This window comes from Eptesicus fuscus, chromosome 13, assembly GCF_027574615.1.
Source record: "Eptesicus fuscus isolate TK198812 chromosome 13, DD_ASM_mEF_20220401, whole genome shotgun sequence".
Classification (NCBI taxonomy): Eukaryota; Metazoa; Chordata; class Mammalia; order Chiroptera; family Vespertilionidae; genus Eptesicus; species Eptesicus fuscus.
Genome location: NC_072485.1, coordinates 74,981,814 through 75,006,997, shown reverse-complemented (window position 1 = coordinate 75,006,997; position 25,184 = coordinate 74,981,814). Strand labels below are relative to the sequence as shown.

General features: G+C 44.7%; 1 protein-coding gene across 1 annotated transcript in view; it reads right to left on the bottom strand.

The window, feature by feature from the left end:
- The window catches only part of SLC1A2 (solute carrier family 1 member 2), a 45,946-nt gene that overhangs the window by 16,558 nt on the left and 4,204 nt on the right, over positions 1 to 25,184 (bottom strand). The window contains exons 4-7 of the mRNA XM_008146805.3: positions 21,626 to 21,794; positions 16,718 to 16,844; positions 8,014 to 8,247; positions 1,846 to 2,040 (exon numbers count right to left, since the gene is read on the bottom strand). Coding sequence (XP_008145027.1) covers positions 1,846 to 2,040; positions 8,014 to 8,247; positions 16,718 to 16,844; positions 21,626 to 21,794 — 725 coding nt within the window. The remainder of the gene's footprint in view (positions 1 to 1,845; positions 2,041 to 8,013; positions 8,248 to 16,717; positions 16,845 to 21,625; positions 21,795 to 25,184) is intronic.

Here is a 25,184-nt window from a genome sequence, read left to right as displayed (position 1 = left end):
AGAAGCTCCCTGAGCAGTGGTGATCTCCCCTCCATTCCTTCGTCCCTTTTCCTGTCCTTCTCCTCCCTGGCTCACGTCTCTAGGGCTGGTTCTTGGATGCTGTGCAAGGCACTGCACACACATTAGCAGAACCTCAAGATAGCTCTGCAAGGTTCATAGGGTAGTACTTGCTTTCCATGAGGAAATCATGGGTCGATGGGTGGAGAAACGTAGGGTCCCACAGCTCAAACATGGTCTGCTGGGATTTGAACACTTGCCTGCCTGATTCCAATGCCATGCTGTTCCTGCTGTCCCTTGATTCCTCCCCACATTAAAAAGTCTGAATTAATGAATCCCAACCACTTGGTCACTGGTCCATTCTCCCATCTCTATGTTCTCATTTAATGGTGTGAACTTGATGGGCCGTGTGGTTGTCTTCAAGGCCAAGAACTCAGGGACCAGAAATCATCTTTGCTTGGCTCCAAAAGAAGGGGCTTCACTAAGGCACCCTTTTCATCTTTGAGTTTTAAAGCAAGGGAGCCTGGCAGTCTCACATGCAGTTAGGACATGATTTAAAAGGCCTGATACTATGACCTGAAGCATGTCTTCCCTCACTATGTCGCTGTCATATTTTTTTTTCATGTTCTGGGAGTATTATATTTCATTTAGCATCAATAACAGTAATAATTCCGGTAGCTAGCATTTATTGACAGGTGACTATGTACAAGGCACAATGCTGTCAACCTCCCTAGACTATGTGATGATTGTTCCCATTATACAGATGAGGAAACTGAGGCTCTTCTATAGTGCTGCTATGAACTGAGTTATATCTCCCCAAAATTCATTTGTTGAAGCCCCACTCTCCAATGTGATGGGCTTTGGGGAGGTAATTAGGTCATGAGGGTGGAGCCCTCATGATGAAATTAGTGCCCTTATAAGAGGAAACTTAAGAGGTCAGCTATTTCTGTCCACACATGAAGGACAGACCATGTGAGCAAAAACGGTGAGAGGAAGGTCATATGCAAGCCAGGAAGAGGGCATTCATTAGGAGCTGAATTTGCCAGCAACTTGATCTTGAACTTCCAGACCCAAGAACTAGGAGAAATAAATTCTATTGTTTAGCCGTCTAGTCTGTGGTATTTTATTATAGCCGCCTGAGCTGACAGGGTGGTTGTGAGAATTGGATAAATTAATATAGGCAAGTAGGTGTGATCTTTAAGTTTATGGAGAAGCCATGTGTTTTTAATGATCTCTTGGAAAAGTATTCTTTCTAAATTTTTTTAAATGATACATATGGTAAAAATAGCTTTATTAAAAACAAAACTACTTGCTATTTATTTGTAATTAAATGTTTTATATTGACTGAGGAATCTCTTCCTTGCAGTATTTCATAATTTCATCCATCACCACCTGGAATGCTGAAGGGAGCATATTTTAATGAAAGACAAACTGGATCCAGAGTCAGATAGCGTTGGCCCCAGACTCAGCCCTGCTAGCTCATTACTAATGACGTAGCCTTGGACAAACGTCCAAGCCCCTCAAAGCCTGCACTTCCTCATCTATTAAACGAGCATAGGGAATAACTGCCTTGCGACATCACAGGGTTGTTAAAATTCAAATAATATCAAGTTTCCAAAGCAATCTCATATGCCCAACACAAGCAGAAGGCATTGGTATGAGCCTGCTTCTCCCCTGCCACAATCTTTTCCCTCTGAGACGAACAATCATTCCTCTCCTCTGTTATTTCCTTCATCATTCTCCTGCCAGGAGAACTGAAATGCAAGTGGCCCCTGTCAAAGCGAGTTAGTGTGGAAGGGGACAAGGTAAGAAGGTTGTTTCAGGGCTTCACCCCTCCCCCTCACTCACCTCACGGTCACAATCTGGCCTCCGTCCAGGACAACACCATTCATCTGGGCAATAAAGATGGCAGCCACGGCTTCGTACAGGGCTGTACCGTCCATGTTAATGGTTGCTCCGACCGGGAGGACGAATCTGGTCACACGCTTATCAATCCCCAGGTTGTCTTCCAGGCAACGGAAGGTGACAGGCAAAGTTCCAGCACTGAGGGACAGAGAGAGAGAGAAGGAGAGGGAAAAGGAGGGATAGAGAGAGGGAAGAGTTAGGTCCACTGTAGAGAAGCAGAACAAAGAAACTGGAATGCCACCACCACGTCTTTGTTCTTCTGTTTCAGTTGAGCAACATGACATGCAAAAAAGCAGTGTCTGGAGCCAAATTGAAAACGAGTAATTTGGAGGCTCAAATTCACTCTTATTAACATGCTAATAGGCAGCAAAATATTTTCGTTGGTTCAGGTTTTTGAGATCTACTCAGAGCTGCAAGTTCTCTTTTTCCTTTGGTCACTATTTCCATCTTGGATTAATATTGAAGCCCACATTAATTGAAATGGAAGGGGTGGGGAGAAAGGTCAGAAAGGAATCAGCTGTCAACTGTGAAATGGAATGAGGAATTATTGAATGACCCATAATTTCATGTTAGAGGCACTGATTCCAAGAAGATGACTATGTGGGTTGCGTCCAGCCCCTGGGAACTGCCCTGAGCTGTGCCTGCTAATTTTGCAAAGACAAACACATTCAGCACCATTCAGCCTGAACCCAAGCTCCTAACAACTCACGGGGGACCCTCACAGGCATTCCAACTCCCTGATAAATGGCCAACTCTACAGTCTCTCCAACGACATAGGGCAGAAAAGCATGTACTTTGTAGCTCATCAAAGACCCAATGTGGAGTGACTTCACCCCCACTCCTCCCAGGCGTCATGGGGTTTCATGACCACATGACCCAGCTCTTAGGTCAGAATGCCTGACAAGGTCATGCGTCTTCTAAAACAAGAGACCTGTAGGATAAGGTTTACTGAAGGCCAGGATATTATTTCCATGTGAGTAGAGGTGCCTGGGAGGGTAGGAGGACATGAAAAGCAATGCAGAATACTCATAGTGCCACTGGAGTGCTTTGCGGTCTATTCTATCATGTGTGGTTTTTTAAAAATATGTTTTTATTGATTTCAGAGAGGAAGGAAGAGGGATAGAGAGATAGAAACATCAATGATGAGAGAGGATCATTGATTGGCTGCCTCCTGCATGCCCCACACACCCGGATGTGTGCCCTGACAGGGAATTGAACCGTGACCTCATGGTTCATAGGTTGATGCTCAGCCACTGAGCCATGTTGGCAGAGCCTATTCTCTTGTTTTTTTCCGGTGTGTTTTTTCTCTCCTGCATTTATATCCTTAGTCATAGTTCCTCCTTTTACTATTTAGAATTAGGGCTCCAGCCAAGCTGCAGTCACCTGCTGAGGTCTCAGTTTCTCAGAGAGTGGGAGAGGACCATCACCTTCAGAGAACCTACCTGAAATGCAGGTTCCAGGGCCCGCTCCGAACCAAGGAAGTGGAAGCTGTAAAACTCAGGTCACCTAAACCTGCATCTTATCAAACCACTGACCCACAAGCTACCACTACCAACCCAGAGAAGCCAGAGTCATCTGACTGGAACGTTCTTTGTGAGTTCAGGGTAGGGGTCTGTCTCGGGCCCCCTCCTTGGTCTTAGGTAGGGAGAAGAAATAAACCCAGGGAGAGAAGTTGGAGTCTGGCTTCATTTGCAGGTGCCATGGTACCTGGCTTGCTGTCCCCACTGCTTTCATGAGAAGTTAGTGTCCCTTTCTCACCTGCACCTTCCCCCTCCACCCTTTCTGGGACCCCTTCGAAAGGTTGCCAGGACACCACGACTGGCCCGAAATGGCTGCCCAACCAACCGTGGCTGGCGGCCAGGATTATCAATGGTGTGACTCTAAGGACACTTTTGGGAGGACTGGAATACGTTAATTTGTATTATTTCATCCATGTCCCCAAAATGTCATCCAAGGGGTCCTTAGCTAATTAAACAGATTAAGGAAAATACTGATAAAGCATGAAGACATTCTCCCTTTCTATATGGGACAGGCTCTGTGCCTTAACAATCCGTATATACCCAACCAAGTCAAACTGATTCCTGAGCATTTTAACTCTTTCCTGTCCTTCCACATCCATTGTTTTTTGGGCTCCTGCCTCAATGGCTGATGACAGTCTTCAAATGTTGCTAATAATAACTATCAGATACTTGAGAGTTTTTTCCCCCAGGTTAGTTTTAACAGCATGCACTGGAGTTGGAGGGAGGCAGAGAGGTGTGTCCCAGGCCAGTCCCCTTCCGACCGCCTCCCTGACACTGGCCTCTGTGCCCATTGAGAAAAGCAGGTCAGCCCCTTCCACATCCCCATTCACTCCAAGGTCCCAGGGGCGGAAGGATATTTAGCTGGCTGTCCTGCGGCTCTGTATTTTCCCCTCTGGCCATGATGGCAAAGAAACTTCTTGGTAGGGTGACTGCTGTCACGTTGGCTTAAAAATTTTTTTCTTAAAAAAAAAATTCCACATCCACATTTTAACTGAAGATTAAAACCACACTGGTTTCTTTTTCTGTTTTCAAATGAAATACAGGGTAAGGAGGAGAAAAGGGTCTCACATTTGGTGTGGCTTTTGTCAAATAACCCTAGCATTTGTCTGATTTAAAGACAAACACGCCTTTAAGATTTAGCTTGTCTTGTAAAGGTACTGGGTTACATGTCTAGTTATTCAAAGAAAGGGTAATAGTAATATTTTTGAAACACTCTAAAGATCAAAACCATAAATGTATTGGAACAAAATATAAAGTAATGCTTTATAATCTTTTGTGGAGATGTTCCTAAGCAAAACTGAAATTCTAAATACTAAAGGAAAATACTGACCGCTCCAACGACACACAAATTAAAAACTTCTATTGGCAGAAAGTATTGTAAAATTTAAAGATAAGTGCAAAGTAGAGGGAGATCTTATTTGTCACATTTGACACGGGTTAATATTCTGACACATGAAGAGAGTTGAAAACCAATCAGAAAAGGATGAATACCCCAACAGGAAATTAAGGTCACAAACAATTCACAGAGTGGAGGAGCGGAGGGCGGGATGGTCAATAAGAACACAGAAAGATGCTTCCTCTCACTCGTAATCAAAGAAATGCAAGTCCAATGAGATCACTTTTCACAATAAGACTGGAAAGTATTGAGGTAAGTGATACCCGCCGGTGCGGGTGAGTAGGCGGTGAAAGGCAGCCTCTCACACCCATGTAGTGGGACTTCAACTAACATACTTTCCTGACTAGCAATCTGGCGATAGGTTTTAAGCCACCAACGTGCTGACCATTGCGCTCAGAAATCCCACTTCTAGAAATTTATCCTGAGTGGGTCATCCGACAGCCTTGCGGAGATGTAGTTACAAGGATGCTTGTCACCGTCCAGCTTAATAGACACGCCTTCAATGTACATCAAGGGGTGTGATGGGGGCGGTAGTGTGGTACATACAGAGTACTCTTATGTAGTTTCTTACATAGTGGAGAGATCTATATTATAGGATAGGTATAATTTTTATGATGTGTTGACCAGTGAAAAATAGCAGTCTACATATCTATGTATAGTAAGGACTGGAAAGCTATGTAACTATAAAGATTAACTAAAAGGTTACCTACCACCAATGATCACTGGTGGTGGGATCACTGGTGATTGTTAGACAGACAGGAGAAGAGCAAGGACAATGCTCCAGGGACAGAAACTCACCAGGGCAGAAAGCCCCGGATGCCTACCAAGGGGCAAAACTGGGAAAACAAGAACCTCGCCTCCAGAGTAACCTATGCTCCCTGAGCATATCACTGGTCAGGCGGTTTAGACCCCTTGACCTTTTCCTCCCTAAAGATAACATCTAGGCCTCAGTTGTATTTCAGCTCCAGGCCCAGAAAAGTAGCAAAACTAGACAGGTGACACTGTGGCTGCCTCAGGACCAGCTGCATTGACTTATGATCCCCTGCCCTGACACTGACCAACCAGTGGAGACCTGGACCCTGAAAGACCACACCTGGAAAGCTGATGAATCTTCTATTGAGACACTCCCCTAAGCCCTCCCCTAAGATTCCCACCTGCAAGAAAGAGATAAATATACTCCTGATGCACTGACCATGCAGGACCCAGTTTACGCTCTCCCTCCAAGGCGCATGCCCATGCCATTCCCTCTTCCCTTCTCCTTCCCCCACAGGCATGTATCCCCTAACCTCTATGGGACCCCATAAGACTTGCAACCAGGGGAGCATTGGGCAGCGACAGCTTGTCCTGGGTTAACCCCTTGAGCCTGTCTCCAAGGCCCCCTTTTCTCTGACTTCTCAGTGAGCCAGAGCAGTCCAGGCCAGGCTCTGCTGTTACTTCTTCTGTGCCCTTCCTTGTTTCACTGTCCCAAGTATATTTTTGCTGTGGTCATGACCCCAATGCCCTTTGGCTCAGTGCTGTGTAGCCCTTCCCTTTGGACAGCCTCATTCCTCTATCCCCTTTTCCTTAAATAAATTTACTTTTTCTTTATTCACCGTCTGAGATGGCTATTTAGACTGCCTGCGCGCTACCAGTTTAACCTTTCAGTGATATTCATTGTCTTCTTCAAAAATTTATTCACTGTCTGAACTTTTCACAAGGAGCACATACCATGCTCATAACCAGAAAGCAAAAATAAAACTCAACGTAATTGTTTTTGTGTTTGGAGGAGGAAAAAAAAAGATTTACTTTTTCTCCAAAGAGAGAGGATCTTTATGGATAGAGATACATAGCCATAGGAAATGTATAGGTTCCCCAAAATGAAAAAGAAAATTTTGAAGTGTTTCCTTTCACCTTAGAAAATGATGCAGAATCTAGAGCCCAGGATTTAGATTTCAGATTTTCCTGAAACCCCACATTCTGCTAGTCCTGAATCCTCACTGATTGGCAACATGGAAATATACTTTGGCTTCCCAGACAGTAACCACCATGTGCCTGTTAGGTCACTTAAGGAAAACCTGGCTGCCTGCTCAGTGGCCCTGTGTCACGGAGCGGCCACCTCACTGGCAGCGCGGGGTCACGGGCTCTGCAACAAGGGCCTGCCGACGTGGCTGCAGAGATAATGCTGAGCCTCCCTGCCACCTGCTTCATGACCTCAGTCTTAGCTTGTGACCCAAGGAAATACAAACAACGACTGCAGACCGGAAGAATAAATTACCAGGCATGTCTTATGTATCTGTGCTTGTTTGTTTTGGTTCAATTCAGTCCAAGATGATATAAAAAAATGGTTTTCTCTGAGTATCTCTGGGTCCTCATTGGCTTCTGAGGTGGCTGAACTAGGTAGTGAAGGAGAATGTCGAGTCAATGTCAAGCCTGATTTTCTCAAAATCAATGCGGCAGAAAGGTCAAAGACTGGACTGATTTCTGGTTTGTTTGAAAACTCTCACCCAGCATACCATTTATCCTCTAAAAGTTCATTCTCCTATTTTTGAAAAAATTACTCCAATAGACTGTATTTTGTGATAGCATTTTTTTTTTTTCAAATCACCGGTGGCAGAATTTCTTAAATAGAACAACACCCTGTTATACCCTTTTGAAGAACATCTAAAATAACTAAATGCTACATGTGGCAAGTTAGGCATTATAGATTAACTAGAGGCCCGATGCACGAATTTGTGCATGGGTGGGGTCCCTCAGCCTGGCCGGCGATTGGGGCCGATGGGGGCCGGCCAGCCGAGGATGGGGGAGGGACCATGGGAGGTTGGCTGTGGGAGCACACTGACGACCAGGGGGCAGCTCCTGCATTGGGAATCTGCCCCCTGGTGGTCAGTGCATCATCATAGTGACCGGTCAACCGGTTGTAATGGTCACTTAGGCTTTTATACATATAGAAAGCATGCATTCATCTGGTAAATTTCATGTGAAGTCACGTTTCCAACACAGTTTGCCTAGCAGCAAAAATGTTGATCAGAAAGCTCAGAAGTTCCTAGTAGGAGTCCAGAATACAAAGTGTTCACCTTTTTCAAAAAAATATCTTACTAAGATGTGAAAAGTGTTCTCACTGAACTTTGTGTTGGGAAGGATTTTGAAAACGAGGAAGTGGCAAAGAGGGTAAAACAGTGAGCAGGGAGAAAGAAAGGTGATTTCTGGGTTCTCTACCTGGAAGCGGTGCCCAGAGCAGTGATCCAAGCTTGGAAAATGCCAGCAAAAAAGGTGAAAGGGTTTTTCCTGGTCACTAGAAAGTAAATCAAGGGGAGAAAGATGCCCCCATGGATGATAAGGCCCACAATCACCGTGACCATGTACATCCCCAGTTGTCGAGCAACCACTTCTAAGTCCTTGATGGCAATGATCTTCCCACAGATTAAGCAGGCAATACCCAGCGGGGAGTACCTGAAACACAGAAAAGGAAAAGAAAACACTGATGAAGTCATTATGGGATTCAGAACTTACATCTGGGCCTTCCTATGTTGCTGCACCCTGATGTAAACTTTGCATTTGGTCAGAGTTTTGCTGAAAAGGGGCCATGAGACTCAGTAGATGCCACATGTTACTTCAGACTAACTGCATCATCTGAAATCTGGCCCATGGATTTGGCGGCACGTGCTGATAAAAAATCCAAAAGCAAGCGTTGTTGCTCAGGCAATTTTTTAGGAATAGCGGAGACAAGCTTTACCATCTCTAAGGGAAGCACCAATCTCAACATTGAGAGACCAGAGGTTACATCTTTGTGAGTCTTGTTTGACTTGTCTTTCCACAGCTCCTGCCTTGAAACTTGGGAACAAATTTTGAGTTTCTCAGAAAGCTCATTAGAGTTTTGACAAATTATGAACTGGTGTTTATAAACTTGCTTTGTTTTCGCCTTGGAAGATAGGAAATCTACTTAAGAGGGAGAAAGAGAGAGGTAGGAACACAGAACGAGAAAAATCATCTGAGTCAAACAGTACCTTGAGAGAAATGTGGTTTATCACTTCTAAGTCTGAAAGTATTCCTTTCCATACTGACTCTAGCGATAACACTGGCTCTCCAACAGAGCCCTCCACACACATCACCTCATTTAATTCTTACCATAATCCTAAAATATAGGTATCGTTATCTCTATTTGGCAAATGAGGAAATTGAGGCTGGACCAAGTTAGATAACCAGCCCAAGACCATGAAAGTAGAAAGAGGAGAACAATCTCAGATCTGTAAACCTGCATGACTAGGGTTTTTCCCCCCTTACCAAGCCAAACCACTTCCCTTTAATGAGCAACCGTAGCTCTTTGTAGATAAGCAGACGATTCACTCTGTACCAATGTATCCTATATAAGCTTATTTTAACATCTTTATTATTATTATTTTATAGAGCACTTGGGAGCAATGTATTGCTGTCCTCACTCTTCAGTAAGCTAATCATGTTCTCTCTCATTTCAAGGGTATTTGTCACATGTTTGGCGACATCCCTTTTTTCTTGCCCAATTTGGGGCTGTTGGAGCTTGAACTTGCTCAGGCTGCAACACTGTCTGACTGAAATGAAAATGTTTGTGGGAACAATGTGACCTTATTAAGAATTATGAGAGCAAGTCTCTGAGGAAAATGAAATCCTGGGATGGGGCTCCCAACTGGAATAAGGGAGCCAAAAAAGGGAGAGAGCACCTAAGACAGATTCGGGAGGTTGGTGTTTTTTTGTTTTTGTTTTTGTTTGTTTGTTTGTTTGTTTTTGTAACTGTGCCTGGAGCAAGCCCTTCCCAGGCTACAGGGAAGCTGTGAGGAGTAGAAGAGAGTCAGATACACAATTACATAAAACATGGAGCTCATCCAGCCACTTACCAGCTGCATGACCTTGCTTAGTGACTCGTTCCCATTTTACAGATGTGCCAGTCGAGGCTTAGAGAGACCCCTCCAACCTCCAGGGGTTGCTGGGAGGATTACATTGTGAACACGCACATGTAGGCACTGTCAACCATCTTCCCCCATCCCTGCCAGCACCATTACTTCTCTGACGCCTGACACAGGAATCCTTATATGTTCTGTTTCCCTAAGTACACCTGTGTCCTCTCCTCACCCATGCTTACTGAGTCAAGTCTGAGTTACTGAGGCTTTCTAAAACATCTCACAGGCTACTGTCACCCAAGTGTGGATGTTTTTATAAGCAAAATATTTTCTCAAGAGGAACCTTCTCCTGAAAGAGGCACGTTGTAACTGAATGAATTCGTTAGGACATTAGCATAGCAACTGCCCTCCTCCCTGAGGAGCTGCTGCCGGTAACCGCACTTCTCCTTTCCTTGGGGTGGAGGCTGACCATGGGTGAGGGCTGCTTCCGCAGGCATCAGGAGGTCATGTCTTTAAAGCCCTGGCTTTCCCGCCATTTTACATGCTGCTGCTGCGCCTGTGGTCACAACAGCTCACAGATCAGCGGGGGAATCTTGGGGGCCAGCTCCTTGTTCCCTGAGATTTTAAATAACTGAGCAAAATGTACCTTCCCATAAAGCCAGCAAGCATTTACCTTCATAAGCCAAGAGATTAATTCTTTCCAAAGCACTCATCACCTTTTAAAGATGTATCACACACACACACACACACACACACACACACACACACACACACACACACAGGCTGTTTGGGGTGCCATCCAATTTTCCCGCTCTTTGGGGACAATTTGTAGACTGGAGAGAAAATGGTTTCAAGGCTCTTTGCCAAGCAAGACCAGCTACAGAGTCCCCTGGAGAACACACCTGAACCAGAGCCAAATGGATTAGAGAGGTAACAGGTTGCCTCGGAGCACTCAGCTCTCTGGGAGAAACAGGAGTTCCCGCTATAAATGGGGTGTATTCAAGGCCAGAAGGTAGAGTGTTAGGGGAAATAAACACGGCAAGCAGGACTCTAGCTGACCCAACACCTTGATCTCCGGAACTAGAATGAGCATTAATTAGGGCAAGGAAAGAGTCTGTTTTATGACATACTTTAGGGCCATTACTTCCCTGCACACGGTTTTAAAACACGTAGCTGAAGCCTCTACTCAGAAGCTGAAGCTTTTCAGTTCTTGGGTTTCCATATTAATGAATGATCTCATTGAAAACGACCCGGCATGGAAAAGAAAGGGCACATGCCCAGGGTCCAAGGTCACCCCAGGAAGCTTCTGAGCCGAAGCAAACCATCAAAGCCATAAACCAACGAGCATGAAGAAGCTGAGGGCTCCAGCGAGTGTTCTGAAGCCAAATGATGCCCAGTAATTGTTGGACCAGTTTTTAAATGAGGAGGAAATGACTACAGAGCTCACAGCCCTTAGATTGGTTGTATCTTCAGCTCTGGGCACTGTTTTCAAAGTCATCAATTCATCCAGGACTGGCCTGTCGAGTCTCTTCCTTACTGTTTCATCACCCATTCTTTCCTCTGTGCACTTTGTCCCTCCGTCCTTGCCATCCGAAGGTTCCCACCAAGATGCCTCTCTTAGAGTCTGCTCTCTAGTCCACACACAAACTCATTCACAGCACTTCACCTACCCAGAGCTCAGTCAGTGTCTCTGTGCCTTCGTAGACACCTGCTTCAGAGTCACCTGGCGTGCCTGGTAACAATGTGGATTCCCCAAGCCCATCACATACCTACTGAGTTAGAATTTCCTGGAGCTGGCCTTGAGACATTAACATTTTAAACAAGTCCCCAAGGTAATTCTGACATGCTTGGAAACCAATGTTCCAAGGAATAAAATCTGATCTGCAACGGAGGTAATGCAGATATTGCTTGGTTAGCCTTTGGAAACCATTTACTAAGCTTCAGTTTATTCAAGGCCTGTTTGGTCTTAACCCACTGAATTCACTCAGGACTTACGGGCACAGGACAGATGGTAGGCCAGACACTTGGAGTGGAGGTAAGTAGAGTTAAATCTTTAGGAGTTTTGGTTTCAGTGAATAAAAAAAATGTCTCAGTCTTGCCATAAAGCCACTCTGATTCTGTCCCACACATTTCCAACAGCAATGCCAGCCTGCCAGTTTGGAATGGATTTCAAGAGAACGCAGACTTGGAGGAGAAGGTCAATAAAGAGTTAAAGATACATTCCAATTACTTCCAGGCACTGTCTGTGCTCAGGCTCAGGAAGGAACACAAATCTCCAGTTTGCCCACTTAGGGAGAGGTGGTCTGACTATCCAGGGAGTGACTTTGGCTGAGAGTTACCACATGTGGGTTAGAACTTTTCATCAGAATGGAAACGGCATTAGTTCATAGAGCCTCCAGGCTGCTAACCCTCCGGGGGCTGCCTTTGGCAAATGCATAAAAGCTCAACTCATGACTGTGGGGCACTGTGGGCTGCCCACCTCTCCAACTTCACCACCTTCCACCACCACCCTCCTTACCAACCACATTCCAACGACCCCAGACCTTCCTTTTGACTCTCTTCCTTTTGTTCCCCCTGGAAAATTCTCCTCTTGATTCTTATTGCGCTGCCTCTCTCTCAGTCTTCAGGTCTTCACCAAAAGTCACTTTCCCAGACAGCCCTCCCTGACCCCACCTGTGAGAGTTCACTCCTTACTCTCTATCCCAGCTCCCAGTCTACTGACTTCGTATCAGTGATTACTATATAGATTTTTGTTTCCTTCCTTTTATTTTTCCTCCTCTCTCCTTTCAATAGAATGTAAGCTCCATGAGGGTAGGAATCTTTCTCTGTCTTATTTAGCATTATATCAGAAGTGCCCAAAAATTCTTATTGTCATTGAAGAAATATTTGTGGAGTGAAAGAACAGATGGATGGATGGATGGATGGTGGGTTAACTTAGAGGGATAATTGAAGGTGAGCAAAGATTTCACTTCTCATTTTATGTTTCTATCATGGTGAGATTGTAAAGAGTTTCCATTTCTGTTTAAGTTTTTAAGAATAAAAAATATTTGAAAGAACTTAAAAAAATGAGGATATGAAAATCACACCAAAATCAAGGGTCTCTCACTTTCTCTCTCTTTTCTGAGTATCAGAGATTTTTTGCAGACTTCTTAAAGAATTCATAACAAAGAGAAACAAAGGTTATGGATTGAATTGATGGTAGTAATAAGAATCAAAATACAACAATAAAAATACTAGTGCAAGTAAAGTGCTTAGACAGATACCAGCACAGAGGAAAAGTTCCACAACTATTGGTCGCAATTTCACTTAATTCTCACAGAAACTCTCTGATGTGGATTTTATAATCCATCATTTCACAGATCAGGAGGTGGGGGTTAGAGTGTGTTTAACTTGCCTGAAGTCACACAGCTGGTAGTACTAGTAGGAAGAGGACCCTGGATTCCATCCAGCTTGAAGTCAGACAGAAGCTGAGTTAGGTACGACTTCCACGCCGCTCCTATCACTTAGGCTGTGCAACACTGAGCAAGCCAACCTCTGTGCTTAGTTTTCTCATCTGGAAAATGGGGATAACTAAGTACCTATTTTTCTTAGGTATTATTGTAAAAAGTAAATTAGTTAATGCATGTAAAGTACTTGGAATAGTAGTAAGACTAATTCAGGAATTTGGTGAGTCTTAGTATGGTTTAGTAATGATTATAGCTCAGCCGGCGTGGCTCAGTGGTTGAGTGTCGACCTATGAACCAGGAGGTCACAGTTCGATTCCAGGTCAGGGCACATGCCCGGGTTGGGGGCTAGATCCCCAGTTGGGGGTGTGCAGGAGGCAGCTGACCCATGATTTTGTCATCATGGATGTTTTAATATCTCTCTTCCTCTCTGAAATAAATAAAAATGTATTTCAAAATAATGGTTATAATAATAATTATTATTACCTTCTCAGTAATAAATAGGTGCAATACAGTAATTGAAATAGTACAATTGCATATGGCAAGAAGTTAATGACTCTAAGCTATAATTTAATAATTATTAGAATAATCATAATCTTCTCAATGTTAAATTTGCTATTATTACTATTCTTACTAACACATAGAGAAGAATACACCAAGAACTCTATTTAAGCTTTGAGGGAGTCAGTTAAAGAGTGGTTGGCTCTTTTATCCAGAACCTTTTCACACTCTTTGTTATCAAATGCTGACAAGGCAGCTTAAGAATGAAAGAAATGTGCAGAATTGGCATCTCATATCTTGTAACACCCTCCTGACTGCCTAGATGAGATAACTAACAGCTGTCAGAAGTCATCCCGTAGGTCTTATTCCTGACTCACGATTGCTCTATATTTCCTGGGATATGATGCTACATCTTTAGGAGTTCTGATTGATTTCAGTGAATAGGAAACTTCTTGATCCACACCACCCTCTATCCCTGGGGAGAAGAAAGGCTGCATTTTATCCCATGACTCATCTGATTTCCTAGAAGATTCCCTTTCTTTCAAGGGCTCAGTGGAAATGACGTTGGTGCAGATGAAGGAAGAAATTTTCATACAACACCCACATCATTAGCATCATAAGACAGAGATCTGAACTGCATTTTAAGGGCAAGGATGCTCACTCTGCCATAAGGTCTAGGAAACAAGAGTTCTATTCTGCTTGATGTAACACCATTTATTAAACTCTCTGTGAGCTCATAATGGATTGAAAAGACTTTTTAGCCAAAACCGGTTTGGCTCAGTGGATAGAGCGTTGGCCTGCGGACTCAAGGGTCCCAGGTTCGATTCCGGTCAAGGGCATATACCTTGGTTGCGGGCACATCCCCAGTAGGGGGTGTGCAGGAGGCAGCTGATCGATGTTTCTCTCTCATTGATGTTTCTAACTCTCTATCCCTCTCTCTTCCTCTCTGTAAAAAATCAATAAAATATATATATATATAAAAAAAGACTTTTTAAAATTTTTACAGCATCATATTGTGCGTGACTTTAAATCTTCACACAAAAGAAATATTCAGAAACCTAGTATTACCCGAAGAAGTGGCAGAATCAGTACAACAGACAACCACACAGTAAAACAATGATCTGAACAAGCCAGGTGTATTAAATGTGGTTCATGAAATCACGAAGACCATCTTCACGATCTGAGACTCTGGGGTCATCAGCTAGCCCACTCAGTTCTGAAGTTTTCCTAAGAACTTAGTACTACAGGCACATCAGTGTGTTCCATTCGGTGGAGATTAAAAAATCAAGAATAGATTTTTGCCTTTGTAAGGTGGGAGCAGGGACCAAGGAAAGAAGAAGAAAGAAGGTAAAATTTCATGGAACACCACAGAGAAGGGGAAGAGGACCAGAGGGAGGTTGGGGGCGAAGGTGGGTAGGACTGGAACATGAAGAGATGGGGAGTTTGTCACCCAGAATTCCTGTGGCCAATAGAACACAGATGTGGTTTGGTCTAAAGTTTTGTTTTGTTTTGTTTTGTTTTCTAGTCAGGCATACAGGACCATCATAAAGGTCTGAAACAAATGCATGTAAAAATCTGTCAGCTTCGGGACCACTAGAAGGTTCCAGCAACAGAAGATGGCACGGCTTCCTTGGTGAAGGAGTGGACACTCATGATCTCCTGGGCTACCCCAAGACTTCAGAACACAGGCCACAAACACACATGAAATGAAGTGGAGACGTTATTGCTTAGGTCAGTGGTCGGCAAACTGTGGCTCTCGAGCCACATGCGGCTCTTTGGCCCCTTGAGTGTGGCTATTCCACAAAATACCACGGCCTGGATGAGTCTATTTTGAAGAAGTGGCGTTAGAAGAAGTTTAAGTTTAAAAAATTTGGCTCTCAAAAGAAATTTCAATCATTATACTGTTGATATTTGGCTCTGTTGACTAATGAGTTTGCCGACCACTGGCTTAGATGATTCAAATGAAAGCCCCCCCCCCCCACACACATACACTTTCCCATCAAGGATTTTTATAGCAATATGATGAACTCCAGCTCTCCCTAGCTATATAATCTTAGGCAAGTCCATTCACCCCAGTGAGCCTCAGTTTATTTTTCTGTAAAATGGGAATAATAATTCATCTTTGCAAGGTTGTTGGGATTACATTTGATAGGTACTAAGCACCTATCCTGGCTCTTGGATGATAAAAGAAAATCAATGAATGATAGTTTTTATTATTACCATCATCATGATGTTAAAGAATCAAAATTTAGTGTGTTTAGGCCACAGTTTTCTCTTCTGTATAACTAGAGGTGGCCAGATTCCTAAGCGTACTTACAGTTCTAATATATCTTCTGTGATTTCACTTTTGCTTGCATGGTCTGAGAGCTGCCTCTTTTTTCTTCTGTTTGTGTCATGAGTAACTAGGTCGAAGGTGCACTGCTTTCAGACACCAGGATACTGGAGCAGTGGGTCATGCCAAATCCCTGGTATCTTGGGCTTATTTTAATTTCCTGATACTGCTCAGCTTCAGTATTACTGATTGGTTTTTCCAGCTTATCTCTCTTTCTCTCTCTCTTGTATTTTCCTCTTCCAGGACAGGGATCAGCAAACTCTTTATGGAACGGGCTAAACAGTAAATATTTCAGCTTTTGCAGGCTACACAGTCTTGGTCAGAGCTACTCAGCTCTGCCGTTTAGCACAATAGCAGCCCTAGACAATATGCAAATAAGCAGGGGTAGCTGGTGCCCCTAAAACCTTATTTATGGCACTAAATGTCAATTCATATAATGTCCGTGCATTTTAGAACATTATTACTCTTGATTTCCCCCTCTTCCCCCCAAGCAAAATAAATACACAAAACCCATTCTCAACTAGCAGGCCATACAAAACAAATGACAGATAGAATTTGGCCCATGGGCTAGTTTTTCCATCCCATTTTTTAGAAGAAACTTCAAAAAAAAAAGATTTGCATCCCTTTCTCAAAATCCTTCCAGAGAGCTCTTTGCTTGGTCCACACCCAACCCACTCTTTCCTGCTGGGGGGGCTCTCATATTTTCTGGGGACCCCAAGACCTCCTCACCCCCACCCCCACCACCACAATGAAGGAAGAACAAGCCCACTCACCACATGATCATGATCACTAACTTCATTACAATCTCATTCAAAATGCTGAAGAATTCCACCATCAGCTTGGCTTGCTCGCCCATCTTCCCCATGGCGATGCCGAAAGCAATGAAAAACCCTATCAGACCTGTTGGGTGAATCACATTGCACAGAAGGACACATTAATAAAGTCTGTGTTTCTTCTTGCTTGTTCTTTACCATCCCCGATGTATGGAGCCACGTGCTCATGCCTGCTACCCACCCTGTGAATGAGGCATGAAAAGACAAAAGCGTTAGATGTCAAAAGCATTTGTCATACCTTCCCCCAATAATGACGGCTTTCCTCAACACTGTCCCTGAGCCAGTTGAACTATCCGCAGTGTTAGCTCCTTAAAGAGAATGAATTCATTTTCATTCCCAATTAAAAAGTACTCTCTACTTTCTCCTCCTCACTTATGGTTTAATGTGTAAGCAGATTTTATTAGTGCATAGATTAATGAAAAAAAGGTTTGTTGGGACTTGGGGATTAGCATGCAAACTTTGGAGCCAATATGAGAATAGCAGAGACCAATTAGCCAATAAAGCCTCTGCCAGGGTTATGTCTATATTGGTTCGGGGTTATCCCAAATTAATGCATGGCTGGTATGTTTCACTCTAGGAAAATCCTAAACATAACATTATTTTTCTACAGCTACTGCCTAACGTAAGAAGGAAGAGGAATGTTGAGAAATCAAATGGAAAGCAAAGAGAAATCCAAAACAGCTGGGAAACCCCAACTGACCTAGTTTGTTGGGTTTAATTTGTTAGTTATTAATTCATCATAATTTTTTTTCATGGTCAAAATGATAAGAATGCTTTTTTAAATTGTATTTTTTTCAGGATCTTAAAGACAGAATTTAGACTTTGTTACTTCCTAGCCCCTGAGCCCTTCTCCCTTCACTTGATATTTATCAGTTTGCTTACATCTAAGTCCAGCCCCACTTCAGCCTCCAGGGACCATCTTAACACCCCCACCAGAGGATTTGAGGAGCTCCATCCCCGTCTCTTAATGTTGGCATCAAATTGCAGTAAGGCCTCGACCAACTCCTACATTCAACCTTAGGTCTTATTTCTGTGTTTGTTTTTGCCTCATTTCCTGTGCCTGAGTTTTTAGTGCTAGGAACCCACCCTATACTTTAGTTCCTTTAAGGCAGGGGTCCTCAAACTTTTTAAACAGGGGGCCAGTTCACTGTCCCTCAGACCGTTGGAGGGCCGGACTATAGTTTAAAAAAAACTATGAGCAAATTCCTATGCACACTGCACATATCTTATTTTGAAGTAAAAAAACAAAACGGCAAAAACACCCACATGTGGCCCGAGGGCCATAGTTTGAGGACGCCTGCTTTAAGGCCTGGCTTTTCTCTCCTCACCACCGCCAGTCTGGCCTGGAGCCTCACTCAGATTGCCCTGGGATGGAGTACACAACATGGCTAACAAAAATCCCCATGACTGCCTGGGGACTGTCTGAATTTCTGATTGCCAATCACCATGTGCCCACCCCTCTCCTGGCCCAGTATTGCTCCTCGTGGGGCTCCATTTCTGACAACTTGCAAGGACTATACATCAATGTTGCTGTCCCCTTGGCTACACGATCTTGCTGCCCGTTTGCCTTCTCTCTCTGACCTGCAGCGGGCCAGCCTCTCTCCCCTCTCTCTTCCCCCTCTTCCCCACCCCTACCCTGTGCCAGTTGGGCAGGCCTAACTTCCAGTCCCTCCCTCTCATAGCCAGGTTCCTGTGGTGTCCAGTTATACGTAAAGTCTTGAGCTATATCAGGGAAACTGTAATATAATCTGATTCTTAGAGGAACTCTTTCTCTGAAACTCTGATTTCACCTTTTCCCTAGTCACCAAATCCACTTTCCACCCCACACCAAGCACATATCAAGCCAGATGACTCAGCTGCCCTTCACTGGACCCTCTCCGTCTTCAGCAAAAAGAATCCAGTACTTGCACTGGGGGTTGTTAATTCTCCACATTTACTTTTCCCCTTTTCAGCTCCTGGCCAAGAAGATTGACAAGTGACTAACAAGGGAGTTGTTGGCCATGAAGGCAACGGCTCAATGAGAATTAGATCCAGGAGAGAGTGGCCTAACTCAGCAGCAATGTATGAAATCAAATCCAGGCTATCCTCCAGCCCTTCTCTTGAGCCCAGGGAGAGGAATATGCGGGGTGCATGGCGAGAAGTAATCTGAACTTTCTGGCCGAGAGCAGCTAGTATTACTTGGTTAATCCCATTTGGAAAATTTAAGAGAAAATGAGCAAGTTCTCAAAGTCCCAAAGAACTGGGATTAAAAAGTTCCCCTTGCAGCGTCAGCAGAAACTGGAGGTATCCTTGAGTACGAGAGAGAGCTGTTTCAAGGAGCCATCAGTGGGCCGTGGCGTGGCCGAGCAGCCTAAGGCACTGGATTAAAGGCGCATTCTCCCACAGGTGATTTAAGCAGTTGGGATTAGTGTGCAGCCCAGAAGTGCTCGGGAGGTTTTCTGGGAAAGAAATGAATCTTTAAAAAAAAAAGTGTGAGGCCAGAGCCAGGGTTTTATCTTTATTTATTGCAATGCTTGATTGATCCTTGGGACTTCCCAAAGCCAAAAACAAAACACACAGAAATTCACCATCTCCGCCTTTGGAAAACCATGGAAAGAACCGTTACTTCAGCCGTGATTTGTAAATGGGAAGTTTCTCAGCAGCCTAACGTCCCTTGGCTTTCCAGAGCCTCAAAGTGCACTTGAAACCCCTGTCCAGCTCGCGATTTCCCTCTGGAAACACTGACTCACTGCACTCACTCTGGCACGGTGCTGCTTCATTTGAACAAAGCCCTCTCAGACTCGGTCACTGGGATTGAGAGAGTAGTGAGTTGTGCTGAAACTCCCCCGTACAGTCAAAGGTTGCGAGACTCTGGAAACGACCTTGAAAGTCTTCTGAATGATTCACTCCAAAGCTCTGGAATTACTCATGGCTTCAGCTTCCTCCAGCAAGACCAGGGAGCAAAAGCAAGGGTAGTTGGGAAGGTCCCGAAATAGTCACAGATATCTGGGCAGTGGGAGACGTGAGCTACTCAGGGGTGGATGCTGAGGAAGTTTGCAAACCCTCCTTCTCAGAGGACTCTTCCACTCTCTCCTCTCTCCTTCCTCCTTCATCTCACACTGATGTCAACAGTGTTTATTTATCTTCCATTGCCTGGCAACCAAATCAGCTTATCACCACCCTCACTCCTACATACTCAACACTTACCCAACCTGCTTCCTGCCAGGCCAAAAAAAAAAAAAAAAAAGGAAAAGAAAAGAAAAAAAAAATCTCTACTGAAATTTCTGCTTTTCAGTAGCTGGACAATCCCACCTGTTCTCCCCCTACCTCTTCAGACCATTCTGGATAAATAGGAGTAGGGTTATCAAATTTGAAATAAACAAACAGGATACCTAGTTAAAATTTGAATTTCAGAGAAACAATAAATAAATAAAAATTAATTGATTTTAGAGAGAGAGGAAGGGAGAGGGAGAGAGAAACATTGACCCACTGCCTCCTGCACGCCCCCTACTGAAGATTGAGCCAGCAACCTAGGCATGTGCCCTGACTGGGGATATACAACGACCTTCTGGTGCATAGGACAACATTCAACCAACTGAGCCACACTGGCCAAGACACACACACAAAAAATTTTTTTAAAAATATCAGTATGTCCCATGTAATATTTGGGCCATACACTAAAAAAATATTTGTTGTTTATCTGAAATTCACATTTAACTGGGCATTCTGTATTTTATCTGACAAGCCTACTAAAGAGACAAGGGCATTCAGTCTCCTAGATGGCCAAGTGCAAGGACCACTGAGCTCTCCCTAAACGACTCTCCCTCAAATCCTTAGAAGTCTTGCTTGCATGGATCAACATACTTCCTCCACCCAGATTCCCCATTTCCCCCAGTTTGTGGCCAATGTCCCTCTTTCTTTTCTTGGAGACACCATTCTAGGGAGTGGACCCCGGGGGAGTAAACTGAGCAAACTGGAGTCGCTCACATTATGGGGAACTCTCTCCTCTGTGGAGGGTGTTTCCTTATTGAATTAGTTCCTCAGCTCACCTTTAATAATGATAGTAGCTTACATGCATGAAGCACATGGCATGTACAATTGTGTTCTACATGCACAATCTCATTGAGCTTCATAATGATCTGCAAGGGAAATGCCATCCCATCCCCACTTTACCAATGAAGCTCGAGAAGTGAGGCAGCTGCCTGTGGTCAGACAGCCCGTGAGTGGTCCGTAAGGGACCCAAACCCAGTCTGTCCAACTACAGAGCCCAAGACCCTCTAGGATGGAATGCGAAGAAGGCTCCGGGCTAGGGGAAAGGGCTCATTCGAATTCTAGAAAGTTAAAAAACAAGATAGTCTCCGTGTGATAAACTTCTTTTGACACCAACACTTTATGTCCCTGATGGCACTGCATTTGTTTATAGACTGTGAGAGCTGGGGTGGGACATGCCCCATGCCCAGCACAGTACTGGTATACAAGGGCAACTCAAACAAAAATGCTTAAGAAATGAAAGATTTGGATGTGTAACTGCATGAAATGGAGCGTCAGAGAAAGTGACTTGCCAACGCCACGCAGAAAGGCAGGGATCGTGTCCAATGCATGTTTATCCTGTCTCTTTCCCCATCCCTGACCTCTACTCGTCATGCCCCCTCCTGGTATTGCTGCTGCCCATCTCCCTCTGCCTAATCCCTCTGCTATCAGCCCCAGCGGTCCTCCAACCACTCTCCTGCTCCACCTAGCGGACAGCAGAGCCCTTGGTTTCCTGAGGAGGGAGTGAGGGCTGCTGGGCTGCTGAGATGCAGGAGAGGCTGGCCATTGTCTCTGAGGCAGAGATGCCTGCCCCAGGGAGATGAACACCAGGTTGCCTACCTAAGACATTCATGCCGTCCTTGAACTCCAGACCCTTCTTGATAACCATCTTCATTTCCTCCGGTGCCTCTGTCGCCGTCTCGGTCAGCAGGGAGACCACAGAGGTGGTGACGTTGCTCTCCTCTTCTGACGCAGGTGCCTCCAGGACTTTCTTCGTCACTGTTTGAATCTAACGGAGTGAAAGGAAAACACAGAAAGATGAGGTTTGCTCTAAAAGGTTACCAGAAGCCTGGCTGCTTACGTGTTTTAAAGTTCTCAGGTTAAAAAACAATTAGGAAATGCCAAAACAAGGTTATGAAGATGAGGGAACATTTTATGTTTGTGTTTAACAGAGTGAGTTCTTTTTTTTTTTTTTTTGCACACATTTGGTGGGATACAACTGTCCTCGTCACATGACAATTACAGGGCTTATAACACGCATTGGTACCATACTACAGACAGAAAGCTTTAGTAATGGGACATGAGCTTCAAGTGTGTGTGTGTGTGTGGGGGTGGGGGGGTGTCTGCTTCTTTTATTCCGGTGATTGTAGCTCTATCCCTCATCACAAGGCCAAATGTCCCACATGGACATTCTTCATAACTGTGAGGCCCCGTGGGATGACCCTCCCAGCCCCTCATGATGGAACCTGGTCGAGAAGAAGAGGGCAGGGTCTTGGCGGGAGGTAGACCAGCACCACGTGATCTGCCTGTTTCGCTCTTTCCTGTGGGACAAAGTCTGCACAGACCAACTCGTGTGGGTCCGCCCAGGGCCAGGCTCTGCTGGGATCTCCATCTGGGTGCCAGATGTGCCAGCCGCCAGCAGCCACCACGGCAGGGGTGTTGGCTTGTATTTCAGATCCAGATGTGAGGTGGGGAGACATCTGCTCCTTCTAGATAGTGATGCCAAGCCTTACTCGATGTCCCCAAGCATCTCTGCGCAAATGGCCTCCCAAGAACCGCTCATGCTATTCCTCGATGTCTGTGGCAGCCGTCCTATTTTTAAAGGTGCCAGGCACCCTGCGTGCAGAGTGCTGTGAAAACCCACATCTGAGCCCAGAGAAACACTACCGCCAGGAGCATTAAAATAGAACTCGTGCGGGGTCCTAGAATGTCAGCACCGGCACGTAGTAGGCAACAGATGGCTGAACCCTGAATAGCTATGGAAAAGGAAGCATGGAGAACTCAAGTGACTTGTCCGACGTCATAGAGTTATTGGCAGAGCTGAAACTTGAACTCAGATGGCCTGACCACCACTGAGTTCTTTCCACCGCATGTGCTACATGATAAACTCTATGGGCCCAACCCTGCTGCAGCTGGACCCAAGGCTAGGCAATGCTTGTCTGAGAATTGATCTGAAATAGGAGAGAACAAAGCACAGGGCTCTCCGAGGGGTGGCAGGGTGCTCTCTGCTAGCCTGGCCACATGCTCTTGCTCAGGGAGGGAGGAAGCCCAGGCTGAGTGTGTGATGTGGGGAACAGGTAGGTGTAGGCCCCTGGGTCTGGGCAATGTTGGCATGAAAACAGAATTCAGGATTGCCCAGCACGTGTGGCTCAGTGGTTGAGCATCGACCTATGAACCAGAAGGTCATGGTTCGATTCCCGGTCAGGGCACATGCCTAGGTTGCGGGCTTGATCCCCAATAGGAGGTATGCAGAAGGCAGCCGATCAATGATTCTCTATCATTGATGTTTCTATCTTTCCCTCTCCCTTCCTCTCTGAAATCAATAAAAAAAATTATTTTTTTTTAAAAAAGAGAACTCCATGAGCATCCATGACCAACAGAGCCATGCTCCCAGGAACAAAGGGGCCACAGGAGCCAACTGCAGACCTATCCTGAGATACTAAAGCAACAAGGCTTGACTTCAAAGCAAGTGACGTCATCTTCTAAGCAGCTGGCTCAGGGGCCAGCACATTACACAGAGAGAGCGCCAGTTAAGCACCCCTTCCTTAGCCAATTTCCACCCGCTCCCCATCCGGCTTCCCCAGCCTGGAATGGCTCCTGTTAGTGTGGCTCCTTGTTATAAGTGGCACCAAAGTGGCATTGGGAGGCAGAGGACAGATCCCAACCCAGAGTAATTTAGGCTCAGCAGGGGTTGGCAATTGCATTTTGGGGGCAGCTGGGAATATGGACTTTTCCCCTCAGTGACTATTTTCTAAGGCTATTCTTCTGGGATCCCCTGGAAATGGCTGAAGGAAGCTTCTTGCTTCTAGTTTAGTTTCTACTGGAGCTGATGGGAACTGAAGTGTATTCCAACCTGAGCTGGCCTTGGGGCCAGACAGCAGGCTGGTGAGTGGGCGCCACACAGCTATTTCAGCGGTTCCACTCAGCAGAATCATCTGTTTTTAAGAATCACAGTTTTAAAAATAGATGTGCCTATTGGCAGTTGGTAGAAGTATACATCGCTGTAAACTTTTGTAGGGCCGTTTTGCAACACCCAGCAAATTCAAAGTAGAAAACTCTTTGGCAGGACATTTTTGCTTCTAGGAATTTATCCTTTAGAAATACTATGCAATCATGACAAAAGGAAGCAGGTGGGGGGGGGGAGGAGAGTGAGATAGAGAATGCTAAAACACTTACATTTTTAAAAAATAAACCTTTATTATTCAGATTATAACAGATGTTTTCTTTTGAGATGGGACAAAAAATCTTACACCTATGGATGAGGACAGTGGCGGGGGGTAAGGGCATGGGGTGGTGGTGGGGAACCGGGTGGAGGGGAGCTATGGGGGGCGGTTAAGGAACATCTGTAATAATCTAAAACACTTTTAAATGAAAAAGCAAAGTGCAACACAATATGTATAATGCAGTAGCTCTTGGGTGGAATTACATTTAAACATTAGCCCTGGCCAGTGTGGCTCAATAACAGAGCATCAGCCTGAGAACCGAAGGGTCTTAGATTTGATTTCTGGTCAAGGGCACGTACCTGGGTTGCAGACTCATTCCCCACCCCCTCTGGGGTGGGTGGGGGAGGAAACCAATCAATGTGTCTCTCTCACACAGATGTCTCTCTCTCTCTCTCTCTCTCTTTCTCTTTCTCTCTCTCTCTCTCTCTCTCTCTCTCTCTCTCTCTCTCTCTCTCTATCTCTATCTCTATCTCTCTCCCATTCTCCCTCCTTCCCACTCTCTCTAAAAATCAATGAAAAAACATCATTGGTGAGGATTAATAAAAAAATTATACACACATGCATTCTACACATACACACACAAAGTCAACATGAGTAGCTCTAAGGAAGGGAAGTAAAGCCTTGAACTTTTACTTTATTTACATCTATACACTTTAAACTTTTCACAATTCTCATGTGTTACTTCCACCGTTTTAAAAATACCCCATTCCCAGGTTTTGATTCCGTTAAGCATATGCATTTTTTAAACACACCGCATGTGGGTTAGCTATTCTGCCAAGATCAAGAACCAGTGGGAACTCTAGAGGGTTGTGGGCAAAGGTGATTAAAATGTGCCCTTGAACGATGCAGAGACGGGAACAAAAAAGAAAGGCAAAAAATAAAAAAAAATCCACAATAAAAAAATCCAACCCTCAAATCACCTCACACACCCCTAAAACAGAGATAATTAAGTGCTA